General features: G+C 42.2%; 1 protein-coding gene across 2 annotated transcripts in view; it reads left to right on the forward strand.

Moving 5' to 3' along the window:
* The window catches only part of LOC140995974 (uncharacterized), a 37,025-nt gene that overhangs the window by 3,674 nt on the left and 13,700 nt on the right, over positions 1-19,651 (forward strand). For both annotated transcript variants that reach the window (XM_073466158.1, XM_073466157.1), the window contains exons 2-3: positions 18,099-18,154; positions 18,294-18,406. In XM_073466158.1, the coding sequence (XP_073322259.1) occupies positions 18,099-18,154; positions 18,294-18,406 (169 nt within the window). The remainder of the gene's footprint in view (positions 1-18,098; positions 18,155-18,293; positions 18,407-19,651) is intronic.

Raw genomic sequence — 19,651 nt, forward strand, 5'->3', positions numbered from 1 at the left:
GTTTTTTCTGCCTTCGTGAAGATGAGTGTAAATATTTTATTGAGTGGCTTGTTGGTGAAATGTTCCAAGTGAATTTGAGTTTCGCCTAAAAAGCATTAACGCAGTGAATACTGGTATATTCGGGACTCTTATTGTGAAAGGTAAAAGCCCAAGGAGTCTGTAATGCGCTAGTCTGACAGATGTATACTGTTGAATGCCACTGGGCGCCTATTTCAGGTCACCTCTCTCTAAGTTACTAACACTAATCTGGTTTCTTACAGTCCAAACGTAAACAAGCTAGCAGCTCCTACCTTTTCTTTTGCGGGGATTTAGCCATTTCAATGCCAAATGCAAAACAAGGTCACCCTGACACTATTTTGCATGGGCACCCTGGCTGCATCCTGGATTCAGCCCCTCCCAAGGCGATTGAGATGGGTCTAAAGAAAAACTCACAAGCCAGGGCGTTTTTTCCCCCTATACCAGAATGATAGTTGGTGCAGCCAGACCTTTCTCCATCACTGACACAGTGCTATGGAGACTAGTAATGCGCTGTAGCTGACACGTGAGCATAATAACAAGTTGACAGCACTGGTTCAGACAACAGAGCCTCCGTGTTGTTGTTTTTTTATTATCCTTAAAGTATAGGCGCAATTTATAACCTACATGACTAAAAAGTGATTTTAAATCAGGTAAACGTCAGCTTTGTGTTAATACACTTCTAATTACTTGGCAACTGGAACTCTCACCTTGTCTCTTGGTTCTGTCCGCCACAGTAACTCTGACCCTCTCCGTCACCGGTCCTGCACTACTTTCAGTCCTGACAAATTTACAGCATTATAACTTTTTTAAGTTCCTGTAATAATCAGATGATGTCTGAACTGGTTCACCTGCCCTCACGAGTGACCTCTTATCTGCTGAACGCATTACATTGATGGGATGTAAAGTCAATTGAGAAAACTTTTTGTTCAGAAATCGGCTGTGCTCAACCATATTCACCTGTTTGAAAGGACAAAAAATATCAGAATGTTGCGTGACACAAAAAACAGACGAGGGGTAAATTGAAGCTTTATCCTTCCTCTTTGTTGGTTTCGGCAGTGCTTTCCCTGGTGCACTGTGCAGATTACGATCCAGCTCCATGCCCACTTTATCAACATAATGTCACAATTGCAGTTACAAATGGCCGAAATCCACACATTGCAACGCTTGTTCAAAAAAAGTGCATTCTGTGAAGACACCTGTTAAAGTCTTGTCGATAGCTGGACGCGGCAGGAAAAACTTGTGTGTCTGCTGGTGTTGTGCTTGTGTGAACTGTTTCACTGTGTTCTCTTGCAGTGATTATCTCAGTCAGCAGGCAGTGACACATCGAGTAAATACATGATTTCATTGACGTAACATAGTGACTCAGTTTCAACAGAATTGCAATCAATCCTGTCTTTATTCATCCTGGGTTGAAACTTTAGTTCTAGACTTCGGTCAGATAATGAATTTAAATACTATATGAATGAACATGTTAAGCAGCCATATTTCCAGGAAGAAAACAAGCTGCTTAGAAAGTGACATTACAGACCATATTATTACATCATTAAATTGGTATTTACTTTAATATGATTGTTCCTAGATTGCGGGGAGAGACTTACACAATGCACAAATCCTCTTTTATGGTGTTTTATTATTACTGGCCTGGGTTTTACTTTACCAGGGAGAGGCAAATAGTTCCTTATTGATTTGAAAGTGTAAGAATTTCCCAAGAAGTAAAGAAGAAATTACTGTTCAGTGTTACATTCTTCCCTTGAGACTTGTTAGGGTTGCTGCAAAATGATCTGGTATAGTTGTGGAATTATGGACAGAGATTCATCTCTGATAACACTTACAGTATCCAATATGTTGTTCTTTTGCAGCAGTAAGAAAAACCCTCCTCTAGCGTTTGTGATGCAACATGTCATTTAACCTACTGAATTCATTAATTATTCGGATCATATCTTTTTATTTTTTACCTTGGTTTGTCTTTTGTTTGATTCTCACAGTCTGTGGGAGGCTTAATTAATCTTACTCATTTTCATGAAGGACGCACCACGCTATCCAAACCTCTCCAGGCCTCAGGTCTCTTGAGAAGGGACTCTCCTGTTGATGATAAATGGAGGAGCCTTTATTTCAGCATAGGCCCGAGGTGTTTGTGTCGCTGCTACTTGCCAGAATTTCCACAGGCTCATGCATGATTAACTGAGACCTAAAAAGTTCCTGGGTCTAAAGTTACACGCTGCATGGAATACACCTGTGGCTGCGGGGAGAGGATGGGAGGCAGCTATTGTGTGTGGATGCATATGCTTAAGTGCTCCTGCTTGTGTATAGGTGTGCAGTACTTCCTGACTGCTGACTACACCAAGTCAGTTATCTTATTTGCAAAGATAAACAACCATTATCTTCTGAACTTCCTTGCACAGGTTCTGCTTTTTCACTTCTCCTCAACTGTCAAATGGCATTTTAAAGCTCACTGTCGACACATGAGCTGTTGTGTAGCTCTCTTCTGGTCAGCTGACTGTGGAATCACACAGGAGGAAAACAAGCAGTCTGGTTGGTTTCCTCTGGCTGCTCAGGATAAGGCTTGAAAGACCTCACACAGTGTTGTTGTTATCAGGCTGAATGATAACAGGACACGTTTCATCGATTCTATATATAAATAGCCTGATACTGTAAATCAAAGGGCAGTTACACTGGACCATTGCCCAGATCACTCTCTCTCTGTGTGTGTGTCAACCTGATCTGTTTATCTCTTTGTTTGCTTCCTGTACAGTCTTTCTGAAATGGATCTCCATTTGTTTCCTAAGAAGCATGCATCCTATTGCTTATCCCACCTTCCCACTTAACTAAAATGCATGAGCCCTAAAATCAAATATCCTGGCTGGCTTTTGTACCGTGCAGACTCCGTAAGGGGTAACAGGGAAAATGCGAAGGATTCAGGATTAGGGGTAATTTTACTCTGACATCAAACTCTCACATCAAAGTTGCAAGAGCTAGCAAGACAGGAACTTGGCACGAGAAGAGGGGATTTCATTCTGAGCTGGACACTGGGGCACTTGAGCACTAACTTGGGCTGAGCAGAGTGGTACTTGGACGATTCAAGTGCTTCTGGTGTGACATTAGGGCAAAAGATTAAGCATGAAAGTGTCCCATTAGGACATATCCTGGTTCAAGAAAGGTTTATAAAAGCTACCGCACGCCACTAACATTGTTCCCATTTCAAAAGATACCAAGTTTATACCTGACAACAGAACTATCGGTTGTGCCTCCTGCAGAAAAAGTCCTCTCAGCTTAGCGAGCTGCTTGTGTGAGCATGTCTGTGGGTGGCATGTTGGAAGATGATGACAATGATGGCTGTAATGGCTGTTATATGCATCTCTGTTTTAGAATGATTCTAACAGTAATCACTAAACAACTGCTTACTACTCCCTTAAACATTGTTTAGATTCATCTGGGGTCTAAGATGAAGCTGCAGAGTAATAGTAGGTCTCAGGCATGATTAGACATGACTGCAGAGGGTTATACTGTATGTGTGTGTTGTGTGCGTGTTTGGGTACCTTAGAGTGCAAACTGTTCGGTGCAAGACCGCAAATTGACACCATGTTGAGGTGTGACTTGTAATTGCCCCATAGAAGATGCAAAAGGCTGGTAATTAATGTTTCATGACTTGGTTGCTCTGCTTATTCTTCTCGGTGTCCATTTTCTATCGGAAACAAAATAACTTCAAGATTAGTAACACAAAAGAGCTGCATCCTTTCAATAAAACACTGTGTCCAGCAGCTGTGGCACCTCTGTTTTTTTTGTGATAAAAGTTTTATTTATAACCCTCAAAGTATTTTGTCAGTCGTCCTCACACCTGACCTTTCTGTCAAGCCCTTCTTTTGTTCGTTCAAGTGCCTCAGCAGCGTTGACCTTAATCCAGATGCCCTCTGCACATTGTTTCCACTGGAAATCTGTCCTTTTTATGCCTACAGCAGTGAACACAACAAATACGTTATTGTTTCCCGTTGCAGTTCAAGATCAAGGCTGAGACGCTCTGCTGGGAAACTTTGTTAAACCAGATGAATCTTTTCAAGCAAATGTGCTGAAAAATGGGAGCAGGACTGAGGTGAATTGTTTGTTTAATTTAATTAATGGGCCTCGAGTTTAGCAGAGAGAGCGTGATTTTCAAGGGTGTGTCAGATAGCTGTCTAAAAACATCTGTATTTTAGTGTTTTCTCAAGCATTGGCAGGAGGATGAATACAGTGTGTGTGTGTGTGTGTGTGTGTGCGTGTCTTTCCTAAGCCCAGCTGAGGCACTTTAAGGGGATGTCTGAGCAACAATACGATATCATAGACATAAATTCTTCTTCTATTATGCGTTCAGAAATGCAGAGTTTGCCAAAGATATAATCTGTGAATCCAAGACTTTGGCACTCAGGTATATTGAAACTCATACTAGTATTGCTGATATAGCAGAATGTGACATGCCTATCCTAATGTTGTTGCCAGCATGATCTTATATCGCTGTACTGGTGTTGTTTCTAAAGCATCATGATTTATTTTATTCAGGACTATCATTGCAACTGGCTGATCACATTTTGTTTTGATGTTTTGGGAAGAAGACCAGCCCTAACCCTAACCACTAGCATGTGGTTAAAGTTGTGAAAGGGTCTATTTCAACACAAACCATGATCTTTCCTAAATCTAACCAAGAAGTTTTGTTGCCTAAATCTAACCAAACTGCGACAGAAAACTGTAAATAAAGACAAAAAAGAGAGAAAATAATAAGTCAACTAAGTCTCCAAGTAACAATTCAATAACATGTTATGTTTTTAGAAAAAAACATTTGGAGACAAAAGGGAATAGAATAGCATAAAGTTACTTTGATAAACTTTGATAAAAGGCGGAAGCAGGTAGAAGACAACAGATAACTAATGGCGGCTGGAAAGTCCCGGTGAAAACAAGTAGAACGAAGAACAATCCAAATGGGTAATCCAAGAAAAATAAAGAAAAATCCAAAAGGCCGGACTTGGAAACTGACGAGGAACATGTAGGACTTAAATACACAAGGGAGGGAAGGCTAATAAGGGACAGGTGAAACTAATAAGGCAATCAAAAAAGGCATAAAGAAGTGTAAACCAGACACATAGGGGATAAAGGATAGCATAGAAGATAAAACCTTCAAAATAAAACAGGAAACACTTAAAACCCCAAATCATGAAACAGTATAACAGTAAGTGCCACACGGGACACAAACCCTGGTCTCCTGGGTGAAAACCCATTCATCGACTGAAACCTGCTCTTTCTGCAAACTCTGTTGCCTTTTGGTCAGTTTCAGTGACGGCCTTGGAGCACAATTATGATGCTGTGGCAACAACACCAGCTGTTTAAATGCTCAAGAGTCATATCAAAGAAGGATTAATCGCATTAAATCACTCAAAGATCCTTGTTGTCAGAAATAAATCAAATACTTGACATCTCTATATTCTCTATTTCTTAAAAAAACAACTTAGGATTAGTTCTGAAGTCCGTGTCTTCTCTCTGGCATCTTTAGCTGCTGAATTAGCCAGAGCCTGAGTGAATGTTGTGAGAAGAGCAACCAAGTGCATGCTGAAACATCTCATCATGTTCTGTGTTGCTGTGGCTCGCCGTTTTTGTGAGCGTGCCAAGCACAACACAGGCAGCCACAAATCTTTTGACAGACGCTAACATACTTTTTGTTTTCTTTCCTATTAATTACAGACCATCAGACACCGACTTTGATACCTTTATACATATTTTACAGAAGTGTGCGACGACATATGCAAATACACATAGACACAGACAGTCACCGGGCCAATTCAATGAGGACACCCCTCTCTGTCGTTCCCACAGCTGTCCTGACAGTGTGAGGTAGCATCAGCTGTGTTTGCAGAGGTGCTCAAGCAATTGCTCCCTCGTCACCATGGTTACGAAGCAGCACCATGGCTGTAATCATGACGGTCTGAGGGTTGAACGTGCAGCAAAGTCACAGTGGATGCAGGGCCTTGACTGGGAACTTCACTTTCTTTTTTGTTTGTTCACTTGCTGGTGGTGGGATTGGGGTGTGGGCGGTTGAGGAGAGTCGGGGGGCTCCGTTGTCCTGACGACCCTGGTGGGAAAAACTAGGTTGTTTGTTAAGGGAGGCTGAATGAAGCGGGGGAGATGAGTGGAGAGGGATTGGGGAGGCTGGGGAGGGGGTGCAAATGAATGGGCAGAGCCACTTAAGTGAAGAAATATAGCAGAATAACAAGATGAGAAAGGAGGACAAGTGAGAGGAGGAAAGAGAAAGAACTGCAGCGGGTGAAGACTTCAGGTTGACAAGCAGCGGATGAGTGAATGGTTAAAGTTGGGGGAGTGACAGAGCTGAGAAAAGGGGGAAAGATGAGAAGACAGGTGGAGGGTTAAAAAGGAATGAGAGGAAGATCAAAGCATAAAGAGAGGCAGCCAAATGAGGTCTAAGTGGATATGTGATACTTGGGAGGGTTTGCTTTGTTTAGCTGAAGGAAATGGCTGAAGATAAGATGCCATCATGCTTTAATGTTCTCATAATAACAGTGATGTAGAGACAGGAGGCTATTCCTGTGTGTGTTTGAGTGAGTGTGAGTGTGTGTGTAGCAGTGTGGGACAGCAGGCACAGGAAATGCCAGAGTGATCCCAGTGGATCACGATTTAGAGGGTTTATCTCCTCTCTTCTCCTCTCTATTTGTTCCTTCTCACTTCAGGTTTAGGAAAGTGAATTCAGTTCCCATCCACTCCTCTCTGAAGCTCCTTGTAAGAGTCATTACAATGTACCCCATAGAGATGCACGACAATCCCCCTGTAATCCTTTCTTCAAGACACTTGCCCCCAATAACCACATACTCTTCTGCCCCCTTGGAAACCTGCTGTAGACGCTGGCTGTTTCCCATTGTGGACCATTGTTAAATGTGCCCGTCTTAGCCTCCCCATTTATACCTATTTACATCCCCTGGTGCTTTTCATCGCTTTTCCCAGTGTGAACCAGATCTGTGAGTGACTTTTCTCCAACCTGAGCAAATCCCTCCCTCTGGTCGCCCTCTACATGTGCCCCCCCCATAACTCAGCCCTGTTCCTAGCGTTCCTCCGAGCTCCTTGTGTTCCCAGTGTTCTTCCGAGCAGCTCCATTACTGCTCTTTTCTTTCTTTACTCACCTCTGCACCTCATCCCGTCGTTAGTTTAGTTTGCATTTAATCCCCTGACACCGACATTGTTGACGGGAATTTCCATGATTTAGGAATTTCATAACTTTTAAACCACAGGCTGCTCCCTGAAGCTGCGCCTTTCAAACGAGGTCAGTGTGATCATAGCAGTTACAGAAGTTGAATAATCCAGCTTGGGACTTGGTTGTCTTCTTGGGGTCTTTGTACAGTAAATCCATAATGTTAGATCCCATTTACAGTGTCATCTGTCCACTTTTCGATGATCAGACCCCGCCAGTAAGAACGGCTAGTACCACCAGTTATACTTTTGAGTGTAAAGATACCTGCATCCTCTCTGTTATCACTTCTGACATATGTTGCACACAACAGAGCAGGTCTAGACTGTTTCCTCTCGCTGAATTGATATATGCCATATAGCTTTGACAAAGAAGGATAGAGTTTCTGTGAATCTCTTTAAAACCAACAAGACTGAGCTGCTCCAAGCTTCAACCTGTCCAGGGTTTTAAAAATACTGCCACATGTCACGGTTAGGACATAAATATTGCTCTCGCATTCTGTCTAGAGACAAAAATATGCCGAAGTAGCAGACACACACATAAACTGACACACGCTTGCCTTTCTCGATCATGCAGATCAAATCACACAGGGAGAAATGTGGCAGCAAAGTAATTAGTACGTGTGCAGCTCTGTTTACGCTGGCTAATGCTATCAGTGGATTAACTAATGGCTGTAACACAAGACCAACTGTTGTCAATGCGATCCACCACTACATGCCTATCAGTTCATCGCCTGACAACATAGTGCTCACTACTGTTCAGCTGTTACATACAGTTTAAGCGTTAATGATGTGTTTTGCCTGTACTTGTTGCGAGTTTGTTGTTTCAGGACATTTTGAATTGACATCTACATTTCAGCAGCATACTTTGTGTCTGTCTTTCCCTCTTTGTCCATCCCCCGCTCGTTTCCATGTGCCTCAGCACAGAGTGGGCTGTTTCCTCTCTCAGCTCCTTGGCACTGATTTAATTACTTATTTGTTTAGTTTGTCATATTCTAAACTTCTCTCGCTTCGAGTTTTGCTGAGAACTGACATTTTCCTCCCTCCCCTCCTCCTGTCAGCATTCCATCCAGCCTCTCCCTCTGCTCCTCATCACCTCACCCCCACATGGACTGATACTGCACGCTGTTGATTTACTTTCTTATACCCAGGTTTTCCTGCAGTTAATTTAGCCACCTCTTTCTGTTCTTTCTTATAATTTTGTCCTTCATGGCCTCTGTCATTTCTCACCATTTACCATTCTCCGCAGGCCAAATAGCTTCAGTGGTCTGTAATAGTCTCCAGGGGAGTCTTCTGTGTCCTCCACCCAGTTAAATACTGTACAGATCAGTCAGTGTTAGTCAGTGGGTGGATCTGAGCAAGTCCTCATTGTGGGTCAAATAGGCAGCCAGCTTACACTTTAATTTGACTTGCACAGCTGTCATTGAAAGGAGCGTTTGAGATATTTTTTTTATCAGTATGAGCATAAGTCCACCATCACCACAAGGAATATTTTAATGGTGAAAAAGAATGTTACATTAAAGGATAAGTTCACCCAAAATGAAAAATCACAATTTTTTTCACTCACCGTCATGCCAATGGAAAGTCAGGTGAAGTTTCCACAAAACTGTCATGCTTTATTTTTTATTGGTGAGTTATTTCCTGTTTTATTTCGTAGTTATATCCTCTTGTCACTTTCCACTTCCTGCTCACCTGTGTTCCCAGTGTTCTGTTTCCCTCCTGTGCTCCTCCCCGGTCTGATTTGCTCCCCCACCTGTCTCACATCATCCTAGTTTGCACTATCCTGCTCCCATTGTCTCTCCACCTGCACCTCGTCCCCTCATTAGTTCAGTTTTATTTTAGCTTGTGTTGTTCCCTCACTCCCTGTTGGTTTGCCAGTCCTGTTTTCGTCCATTTGTCTCCTGTGTTCCTGTGCCTGCTCCAGATTGACTTAAAAAGACATAATTTACACCCTCGAGGCACGGTCGAGCTTGTGCACCCACTTCAGAAGGGCTGTATGCTAATGCTTTTAGCTGAGCAGCTACAGTGGCAATTTTGTGAATAACATCTTTTTAAATCAATTGGGGATCTTGGAGCTGACAGAGACTTGGATTACACCACATGAGCTGTCGGCTTTAAACAAGCCTTTACCTACTTCAGTTTCTTCGGGTTATCTTCACCTGGTGTGTAGATAATGACTGAATTTGGTGAATTTGTCCTTTAAGTTGTCCTACTCAATACACGCACAAGAAGCTTGTCATTTTTATTATATCTTGCATAAATAACCAAAACAAGATGAGAACGGACACAGCAGTTGTGACTTTGGACTAACATGAGGTCACATTTCCAACCCCAACATGTCTCTACATCCTGTAGCCAGACGGTCAAAGTTTTCAAAAGTATTTGAAGCATGCAAAGCACACAGTTGTTTTTGCATGACTTTGATGCTCTGGGGTAACTGGAGCCCAGCAAATATACATGATTGGTAGTTTTCTATTGATACAGTTAGCTTTTTAAAATGGTCAGTGGTACATTAGCTCAGCAGCAGAGGGTCACAAGGGAAAATGAATTCATTTCAATTCTCTTAGTTCAAAAGTACAAACATAGATTTATGTTTGGTCCAGTTTTGTGTTCGTTTCAACAAGGTTTCTATTGGTTGCCATATTTAATATCACAGCAGGCAGCTGGATTAAACATGAGCCGAAGATTAAGTCTCTTTGTGGTGAAATGTCACTGAAGTATAGTGAGTTTTACAGATGTAAACTGTCACATTTGTTGTATCATTTTCATTATTAAAATGGAAAATCCTAAAGTATTTATTCTCTGAGAATATTTGCATGTCATCTACAGCAACACCAATATAATTTACTGCTTTTAATGCCCCTCACTCTCCTTTACTCTGTGTGAATCAGTGTGTGTGCGTGTCTAGTAGGATATCCTTACAGTCTGTTTGGCCAGTGTTAATGCTGATGATTGGGACTTGGCACAGTTTGGTGATTGGATCAAGGTTTCTGTGCTAGGCACTACCATCACATCATAACACTAATGTAGAGCTTCTGCCAGAGGTTTACATAAGGCCTTTTCCCCAAGCCAGCTTTACTTCTGACACAATAATACACATGGAATAGATCAGACGTGATATGATGGACTGAGGTTAGTAAGTTGGTTTATGTTTTATAATAAAAAAATATGCTTCGAAATAATGATTTTGCTATACACGTTTTTTTTCTCATGAGGCATTACTTCCCATCTCAGTAGGAGGGTCGAATCTTAAGCATTGTCTTCAGTTGAAATGACTGCAAAGCGATATTACACCTTACTTCATAAACACACTGCTTGAGGGTGTTTGGCTTGTTTATATCTGACTTAACCCTAGAGTCACACACTTTGTTTTCTTTCTGCTTGCCCTCTTGTGACTTTATCAGCTTGCCACTGTTTTTTTTTCGAATGAGCAAATGTTAATTAAATTTCTCAATTCAATTAATAACCAAGATGCATTTCATTTGTGGCTTATTACTTGTCTGCTGGGAGTCTTCTGTGCAATGTGTTTTATCCTTCCTGCTCAGCAACTCTTATTAAGGGGCCCTGTTTCTCGCTCCGTGGGGATTACAGTGGTTAAAGCCCTCTCTCTACGGGGCACCTGACTGACCAAGCCATGACCATTTTAGTGTGCTTTTCCTTCTCTGTTTTCTTTGCAACGCTCCTCTTTTCTCACCTAATTCTCCAGACACATCCTTTCTGTCTCTTGCTCTCTCTTTAGTCTGTCTCTGCTGTTCTTTCTGGCACTCTTCCTCCGAGTCAATCTGGGTCAGCTCTGTTGTGGGATATTTAATAAGCACAGTGAGGTGTTCACATAAACACCATCCCTCAGCAGCAGCCTACATCATTTTGACATCCACGTTTCATCGCTTAACAAGGGGCCAAAGAGAAAAACACCGGGTCACTGCAGTTTTCAGTACCGGGGATTGTGAATGGTCTTGAACAGCAGCTCAGTCACCAGGATAATAATGTTGGCAGTTAATTTTTCTGCAAGCCACTGATACGTTTGTGTCATAGGCTTCTTACCATATTGACATTTCTACAAAACGTATCATATCGTGTTTACATTACATGTTTATGACCTGACTTTCACATCAGGTGATGAAGGGGATGGTGGTGGAGTTGCAGGTCAATCTGTGATCATGGCAACCAAAACAGGTATTTTAAGCCCAACCATGATATTTTCCTAACCCTAACCAAGTCATTTTGGTGCCTTAACCTAACCAAAGTTTAAGCACAGCGTTGTGACAAGAGAGAAATAGACCTAAACAAATGTGAAGTTGCAACATAAATAAATGTTCAGTATGAACTCATCAGTGGTTTTGCAGAAACGTACCTAGCTAACATTTATTGTGGCGATTTGGTTCCCACTGGATATTTTTGAATTTAACATTTGTAACCTGGCTCCACTGGATATTTTTAAGAAGACCTCTGGGCAATTTCCAGCCATGTTTGTGGTGATGAAAACCGGTATTTTAAGCCCAAACATGATGTTTTCCTCAACCTCACAAAGTGGTTTCTGTGCTTAAACCTAACCAGAGCATAAGCCCAGCATTGTTACAAGATAAAATTGAAAACTGAACTGAAATAAACTTGAAAAATATCCCAGGTTTGCCAAAACATACTTTGCAAACATTATTCTCGCAGTTGGATAGTAGACAGCCTTGTGTAAGCAGAACCTTAAAACCTAATAAAACTCCTCCCTATTTAAATTGTGCTCCCTAGAAATAGTTTTCACAATGTTGCGATTCAAATGTACTTGTGGTTTGCCAGCCACAGTTTTCGGTCATGATGTTTACAGTGTTGCAAGACCTTTCGAGCACACTGTACCACCCTGCAGGATACAAGCCAGACAAACATGGTGCCATACTCTCTTTTTCCTATTGTCCTCTTCTTTGGCTGTATCAACCTCTTATTCCGTCACTTCCTCTCCTTTACTCACATTTCTCAAACTCTACCCATAAACTCTCACATGTCTCTGCAGTCCAGGCAGACGGAGGAATGTGTGTACCACTGGGGTCGCCGCATGGACACTATATGAGTAACATGCCGGACAGGGGGGGAATGACTTTTTCAGCAGTGGGGTCTGGCTAGAGGTTTTTTTTTTACCATGTTTGGCGAGAGGAAATGAGCGCTGTGTGCTGTGGGGACGTCTCTGAGTTCCCCCGCTCCAGCACAGACAAGAGGTAGACATTGAGACAGGCTAAAAATAGTGCCGGGAGCCCAGGTCAGCTCAGAGCCAAGAGTATAAGAACTTGAGGGTCTGGTGGGGGGAGGGTAGGAAAAACAGATGATGTAAAATGAAAAGAACAGAAAGAAGCTTGTGGAAAGGTAAATGTGATGAAAATACAAATGTGATCGAGGTGGGAGAAACATTCACAAGACTGCACTGTTGAAATCACAGGTCTTGACAAACGTTTCATGGGAGTTGGGAGCACTGGGGGATGTGTGTGCAGTATGTGAACGAGGAAGAACGATCTAATGGAGAGCCTAATCTGGGCAGTGAAATCTGGCGGGAGCTCCCAGCCTCTCATCCGTTTTCTCATATCTTTCTCTTCACGTGCAGTTTATCATATTGCAACAGCGTGCATAACCGAAAATCTCTCATATCTCCCCCGCTGGCAAAGATGGAATGAATAAATGACCTATGAGCCCATAAGATCCTCCTGTCAGAGAGACACAGAGGGAAGGAAGTGTGGAGTCGAGGGGGGGAAAGATGAGGATGAGATATTGCTTGTGAATGAGGTATGTTGTGCTACAGCATTTAAAGTAGGAGAGAAAGAAATATGTGTTGTAGGAGACTGGGGTCAGAATAATGAATTTAGAATAGTAATGATGGCCAGATATCAGCAGAATATATGGAGAGGAGGGATGGTGAAGTGAACAAGGAATATGAGAAATGGTTATTGGTTCTGGGACCTAAGATATTGTATAACAATGCACAATGAAATTCATCCCCTGAGAGCTTCAAAACAAAATTGTGAGAGAGTACAAGGAAGAAAATCTCCCTTAGTCTCTTTAGAATTTACAATACAAGAGAAGCGTGTGCGTCGTGCCCAAGTATTTCCTGCATTTTACCACTGAAATGGTTCGTAGTTTAGCCTGGTGTAGTGGAACGCCTGGATAAGTGAGAACAAGGCCTTCTCCAGCAGAGCTCACCATCTGCTTCTGTTATGTACATCTTGAAATGGTAGAGCGCAGCATGTTTGGAGGTATTACAGGGGCTCTGGTAGTCCAAAACAAACCATCCCTATTGTTCCTGGCTCAAGCTTATAGTACACTGTGTGTGCTCGTACTTGTGTGTGCATGTCAGTGTTTATGTACTGCATATATGCTTTTGTCTTTGTGTACTCTGAGATGAATGGTTGTTTATTTGTTTCATAGCTGCATTGAGTGGCTGGCTGTGGTAATGATGCACAGATTTCTCGTTGTAAAAAAAAGAAAAAGAAAAGTTGATGCTTCACATTGTGCCATCATTGTTTTCTCACCCTCCCCCTTTTTCATGCTCCTCAATCCCCTTTGTGATGGCCTTCTCTTCTCTTCTCTTCTCTTCTCTTCTCTTCTCTTCTCTTCTCTTCTCTTCTCTTCTCTTCTCTTCTCCACCCTCCATCCCTCCCTCTCTCAGAGCTGAGGTCATAGCTGGCTGAGTCTGGAGGTGGGCTGGAGTACAGACATAAGAGAGTCTGTTTTTCTCATCAGTCACTGCAGCTCTCAAGAAACCTACATGTGTGAAGGAATGGGGGTCTATCCACTCTGTTAGTTAGGAAAGCTTTTTCTACTACCAGTGTTTCACAATCGTTTGAGCACATGTCCTAAAACTATTGCTCAATTTCGCAAACCCAAAAACAATTTTGTCAAAACTCCAGAAATCTCTTGCAAAATGAAACACTGCACCCAAAACCATGTTCTCTCTTGTCAAAACTTGACTGAACCGACAATGAAAACAATCTAAATCACAGATCTTGATCATGCCAGAGGACCTTATATCTATGTCGTAACCTTCAATTTGTCATACCTTCCGGTCCAACCATGTTTCTCCAAACGTGGTGAGTCTTCCTTTGTGGGATTATAAAATTCTCAATTAACTTTTAAAAACCCTCTTGGATTAATTGAAAAGTTGTAATGTTTTGGGTTTTTGGTTTAGTTATTTCCTGTTTTATTTTGTAGTACTCTCCTCATGTGCCATGTTTTGCCTTTCACTTCCTCTCTTTGTCCATTTCCCACTGTTTTTCCTGTTCACCTGTGTTTCATTAGTTAATTAGTCCCTGTCTGTTTAAGCCTGTGGTTTCCTCTTATTCTCCGTCAGTTCGTCTGCATTCGTACAGCATCTCCAGTGTTCCTGTTTCTGTTCTCCGTTCCTCGTGTCTTCCTTGTGTTCTGGATTTGTTCCCCATGTCTCTATGGTTTAGTCTCCTGGATCCTACTTGTTTCTGGCTCGTGGATTTTTGAATTTTGTTTTTCAGCGTATCATTAAAGCTAACTTCTTGTTCTTTACTTTCATGTCGGTGTGTGTGTCTTGTGTTTGGATCCCTTTTTGTTAACCTTGACAAAAGGGCATCATCACAAAGCTGAAAACAGGGCTGTTTTTCTGAGCTCATGAAAAGTTGACCCCCCAGCGTTTCACTGTGGTATTACTGTTGCCAGGCTTTGCGACAGCGTTAGCAACATGGCTACCATTAACGGCCAACAGTCCCAGTTTGACCTAGAAACCCCAATCTCTAAAAAGGCAGAGTAATCAGTGTTAATAAGTAGGCAGGTTTTGTTACTTCCAGATCTAGAAAGACAGCAGGTTTTGAAGACACGCTGATAAGAGGAAACACACATCAGCGAGGGAACACACTTTGACACAACACCAGTGTGTTTGACACCACCACTCCTCCATCAGTGGGGTTCTTTTTCTTTTGCAGTGTAGAGTTTTCACAGTTATTCCAGTTATTCCACCGTTACCTGGGGATAGTGACCAGGGAAAACAATACCTTTTACAGACAGGCGTCATTTTTTTGTGTTGAGTACCATGGGCAGGCGAAGAGAATCATAAGTTAAAGCAAAAAAAGTTGTCTATTGCCAGTTAAGGTTTTGAATGCAGGACTTTTACTTGTTGTGAAGTATTTTCACAGTGTGGTATTTGTACTTTTACTCAAGTAAAGGGTTTGAATACTTCTTCCTTCCCCGTACACTTGTAATGTGAATTTGAACCTTAACCGTCTGTGTAGTGAGTAAAGAGAAGAGCCGTCCCTCTACACTCGCTACACCACACTGCTGGCGCATCCAGATTATCAATCAGTGGTTTACCACAGGCTTTGACATTAGGCTCTGTTACAGTAAATAGCAGTGTAGAAGCACAGTTTTAAAAACATGTAATATCCAGAACTGTGAACTTTTGCAGGCCTTCTCGTCAAAGATAATTCATTTCATGTCAGCAACAAGGATTTCTTACATGCTTTGGCAGATTCACTGGACCAAAGAAATACTGTAATAGCAAATTTCATTTAAACGTCAACCATGCAGATAAAACCATCGTAGGGGGGAAGAAGTCCATAAAATTAGACCTCCAGAAAAAGTAGAAAAAGGTTCTTGACTGTATTTTGATCCCCTCAGTAAACTTTATTGTGCCAGTGCATTTCAGAGACAAGTCTGCTTCCTGGAGGCAGACAAAACGAGAGATATGAATCTTTCAAATAAAGTTTATTAAAGGGATCAGATGCTGTTCCTTTTTATACTTTTCAAACACAGATTTCATAGATTTCGATCATTTCTTATTTCACAAAATCACTCTATGTGAAAGCCCCCAGGCCTTGTTACCATCCAAGACAGGGATTAAGCAAAGTCCTGAGGGGAAAAATGCCTGAAAGCAGGATCTTTGCAAACTCCATCGGAGTGAAAGCCCTGGCAGGACAAAGAGTCTCATACAGCACAGTGTATCCTCATGTGCAAGCCTGTTCCCTGTGGGTGGAGAATTTGCACATGCAATTAAGACTCCTTCAGAGGCACAGTGACCTTTGACCTTGACTGCTGGTGAATGCTGACCTTTAAGAATGTTATGAGGACCAAGGATCAGTAAATATGGAATGGTGTTAAGCTCAGTATGCTGGTAAGGCTAATGAGGGAGTTACTTACTGTTCCTAGACTAATTCCTGAAGAGATGTGTGAGTGACACAAAGATCACATAAAGCTGGAGTGCCCTGGAGAATTGCATCTTGTTTAAATAATACTTGCTTTTGCTTGATGACACGATAAATAGACAGTAAACATGTGTCAGCATTATCAGCGCAATGAGAAAGTGAGAGAGCAGTGTCAGTGTCTTCTCACACATGCAGCTTGCACAGTAAGCCACACAATATGGTTATTGTGTCCTCAGCACACTCACACAAACACATACTGATTGACTTTGGTCGCTCTTTGTTCTTTGTAAAGACAGAGACGTTTTTGTATCAGGGAAAAAATAACACAGTGATTCAGAGATGCTGGCCTGCTGTCAGCCTGGAAGCCAAACTGCTGCTGTTATTTCTGTAGATTTTGTAAAATGTTTTAAACTAATACCTTCTCATTTTCTCAGTCTACTGTGGCTGACTCTCCCCTCCTCCCGACACACATCCACAAACACACACACACACACACACACACACACACACACACACACACACACACACACACACACACACATACACGCATTGACATTCACCTTTGGCCCATTGTAATAGCTGCTCATGGCCTTACACTCTCGCTACCCAGCTCCAGATGTTATTGACACACCCCCAGGAGTCCGACAGAGAAAAATCTACACAGACACACAGGCAGACACAGAGACGTGTACATGGTTGTGCACACACACACACACTCACGCACACACACAAAGGCAGACACCGTGTCCTATAAAGCTCTGACAATTCTTCTCTCTGCAGGCCACCTCGTAAACTCACTTAGACTCACACACACATTTACCCCCAGCTGTGCTTCAAACACACACATGAATCAGGATTATGTTAGAAGCGTGTCATGTCAAATTGCATGTGGGTGTCATTTTCAAACTAGAAGAATAGATAACAGCCAGCAAGATGCGAAGCATAATGAGAAGAAAAGTAAGAATCCCATTGGTCTTTTGGTTTGTTTTCACAAAAGAAAACATATTTATACATGTATCTACTGAAAGATAGCTTCCGAACAATCACTCACTCCTTAGTTTGTTAAGCAGTGGAGTTGTATCTCAGTGGTCTCATGCAAATACATCATGAGCTGTGGAGTTGCCACAGTGACCTGCAGTTTGACTGACTGAAGGGTGCGGTAGGACAGGTTTTCACCTGCAAAATGTCAGAAACCCTGTAGCTATGAACAGCGCCCGCTGCATTTATTGCACACTCAGGAGCTGTCCGTCAGTGAGGCAAACACTATGAATGAAGATTATTGTGCTGCTTCCCGTTTTACACATGTCCTGTAAAGGCCTTTGTGAAACGACGGCAGGGCGGGGGAAAAGAAAGGAAAAAGTGAACAAGTGCGTGTGTCACAGTTGAGGAGAATTGATTTTTGTTGGTGCACTGTAGGGAAGATTTTTACGGTTTAGGCAAAGTATGTGCAGTAAAACATCTGGCCATGCATGTGTGCGTGCCTGTGTGTCCCCTGTGCATACTGAAAGAGTGAACACATGGCATACCCAGCTGTCCACATGCTTGGATATGAAAGTTTTGGATGAGCATTTACTCTGGGGCAAACAGAAATCAAACAAGCAGTCGTTTAGTTCGTCAAATTCAACTTGTTGACAGTTTTTACAACGCTAAACAAGCTTGTCTGTCATGTCTTTATCACCAACGTTTCTTAGCAACTGACCTGTGTGTTTGTCTGTATGTCTACAGGGCAATATTCACCTATGATGGATTCACCAACAAGCTGAAACTGGCTGACTCAGGAGGTAAGACAGAATGTCAAATGCACCTTGTGTTGAGAGAATATTGTAACATTCTTACCGCATGGAGCATTTTTGTCATCAAACTCTCCATCAGTCTTCTTTGTTCCTTCAATCTTCTCCCTGTCTGTCTCCTTTCCAACAGCGGGTGGTGTGGCAGAGCTGGCAGGGAAATTTCACATTGCCAAGCCTCAATATGGACTGTGCAAAGTGGGAAGTGTGGAGACAGGAGGCCCCCGGATTGCTCTGATCAGCTGGGTGAGTGGCAGACAGGCTCATGGGGCTTGGCTCATGTATGCACGAGCAGCATATAAATACCAGCAATAAGCAACAGCAGTTAGACACATAGGCGCTCACAGACTTGAATTCATTTAGACACAGAAAAGTCATTGAGCAGTTCCGAGATCATGGGTTCAAACATCTTAAGCAGTCACATACAAAAATGCACAATTTAATCTGTAAAATGCTCTGGAGAAAATCCTAAGCTTCTTGGCTTATTCACATTGTATGGTCTTGTTTTGACACAGGCTTATTTGGCATCTGACATGTGGGAAATGATGTGAGAATGTGAGACTTGCGTCATTGTAGTAAAAAAGCTTATGAATCACAGGGCGAGCAGAAGGTGTGGATCATGCAACACTCCTCGTTCAGGTTTCATGTCAGAAAATTGTGGGAATTTAAATGACTCAGAGCGTTTACTTTGAGTTGGCATAAACAGGCCAGTTGGCACCAGACTTGCCACCCTTGAGACCTCAAAAATACAGAGGATTTTAAAAGCACTGTGATTCCTGCATTCTGGTGACATTTAAAAAGTCAAAGAATTTTAATTTTACTTCTAATTCTCAGAAAATAATGCAGAATAATTTGCCCTCCAGGGTAAACGTGCGTAAATCTGTGGCATAAAGTAACATTTATAACTTTTCAATCATGCTACTGCCCTATGTTTGTGGCATATATTGCAGCCCCTTTCCTTTAAACTTAACAGAAGAGCTGGAAAAATTCTCTTTAGGGCATCTGAAGTTTGTATAAATATTTTCTCTCCTCTTCATTTCTCTGTCTGTCTCTCGCTCACTGGGGAGGATGAGCCGCAACACTACAGCAGACTACACATTGTACAGTGCCAGAAACAGGCTATGATGATCAAAAGAGGAAAAAGTGTGACAGATTGTCAAAAAATCGGGTGAATAACGGAGGAGTTGTGACACCAGGAGGAAACCTGGCTAGGGCAAAGAAAAACGGGAGTCTCCCGGGAAAATCAGGATGGTTGGCAAGTATGTCCGCAACATACTGCCAACATACAGAATCACAGAAAGCCATATAGGCTACACACACGTTGATCAGGAATAGGCGCTGGGAGAAGGTTTACAGTGTCACACGTCTGCACTGATGGTGGCAGCTTTCACATTCACATATCAGGTTCATGAATGCACATGATAATGCTTCATAGTTCTGTGATGCTGTAATGAGCTTCAATGTTTTCGGTGAGTCATCTATTCAAATGGT

The sequence above is a fragment of the Pagrus major genome, chromosome 5 (genome assembly GCF_040436345.1).
Source record: "Pagrus major chromosome 5, Pma_NU_1.0".
Lineage (NCBI taxonomy): Eukaryota > Metazoa > Chordata > Actinopteri > Spariformes > Sparidae > Pagrus > Pagrus major.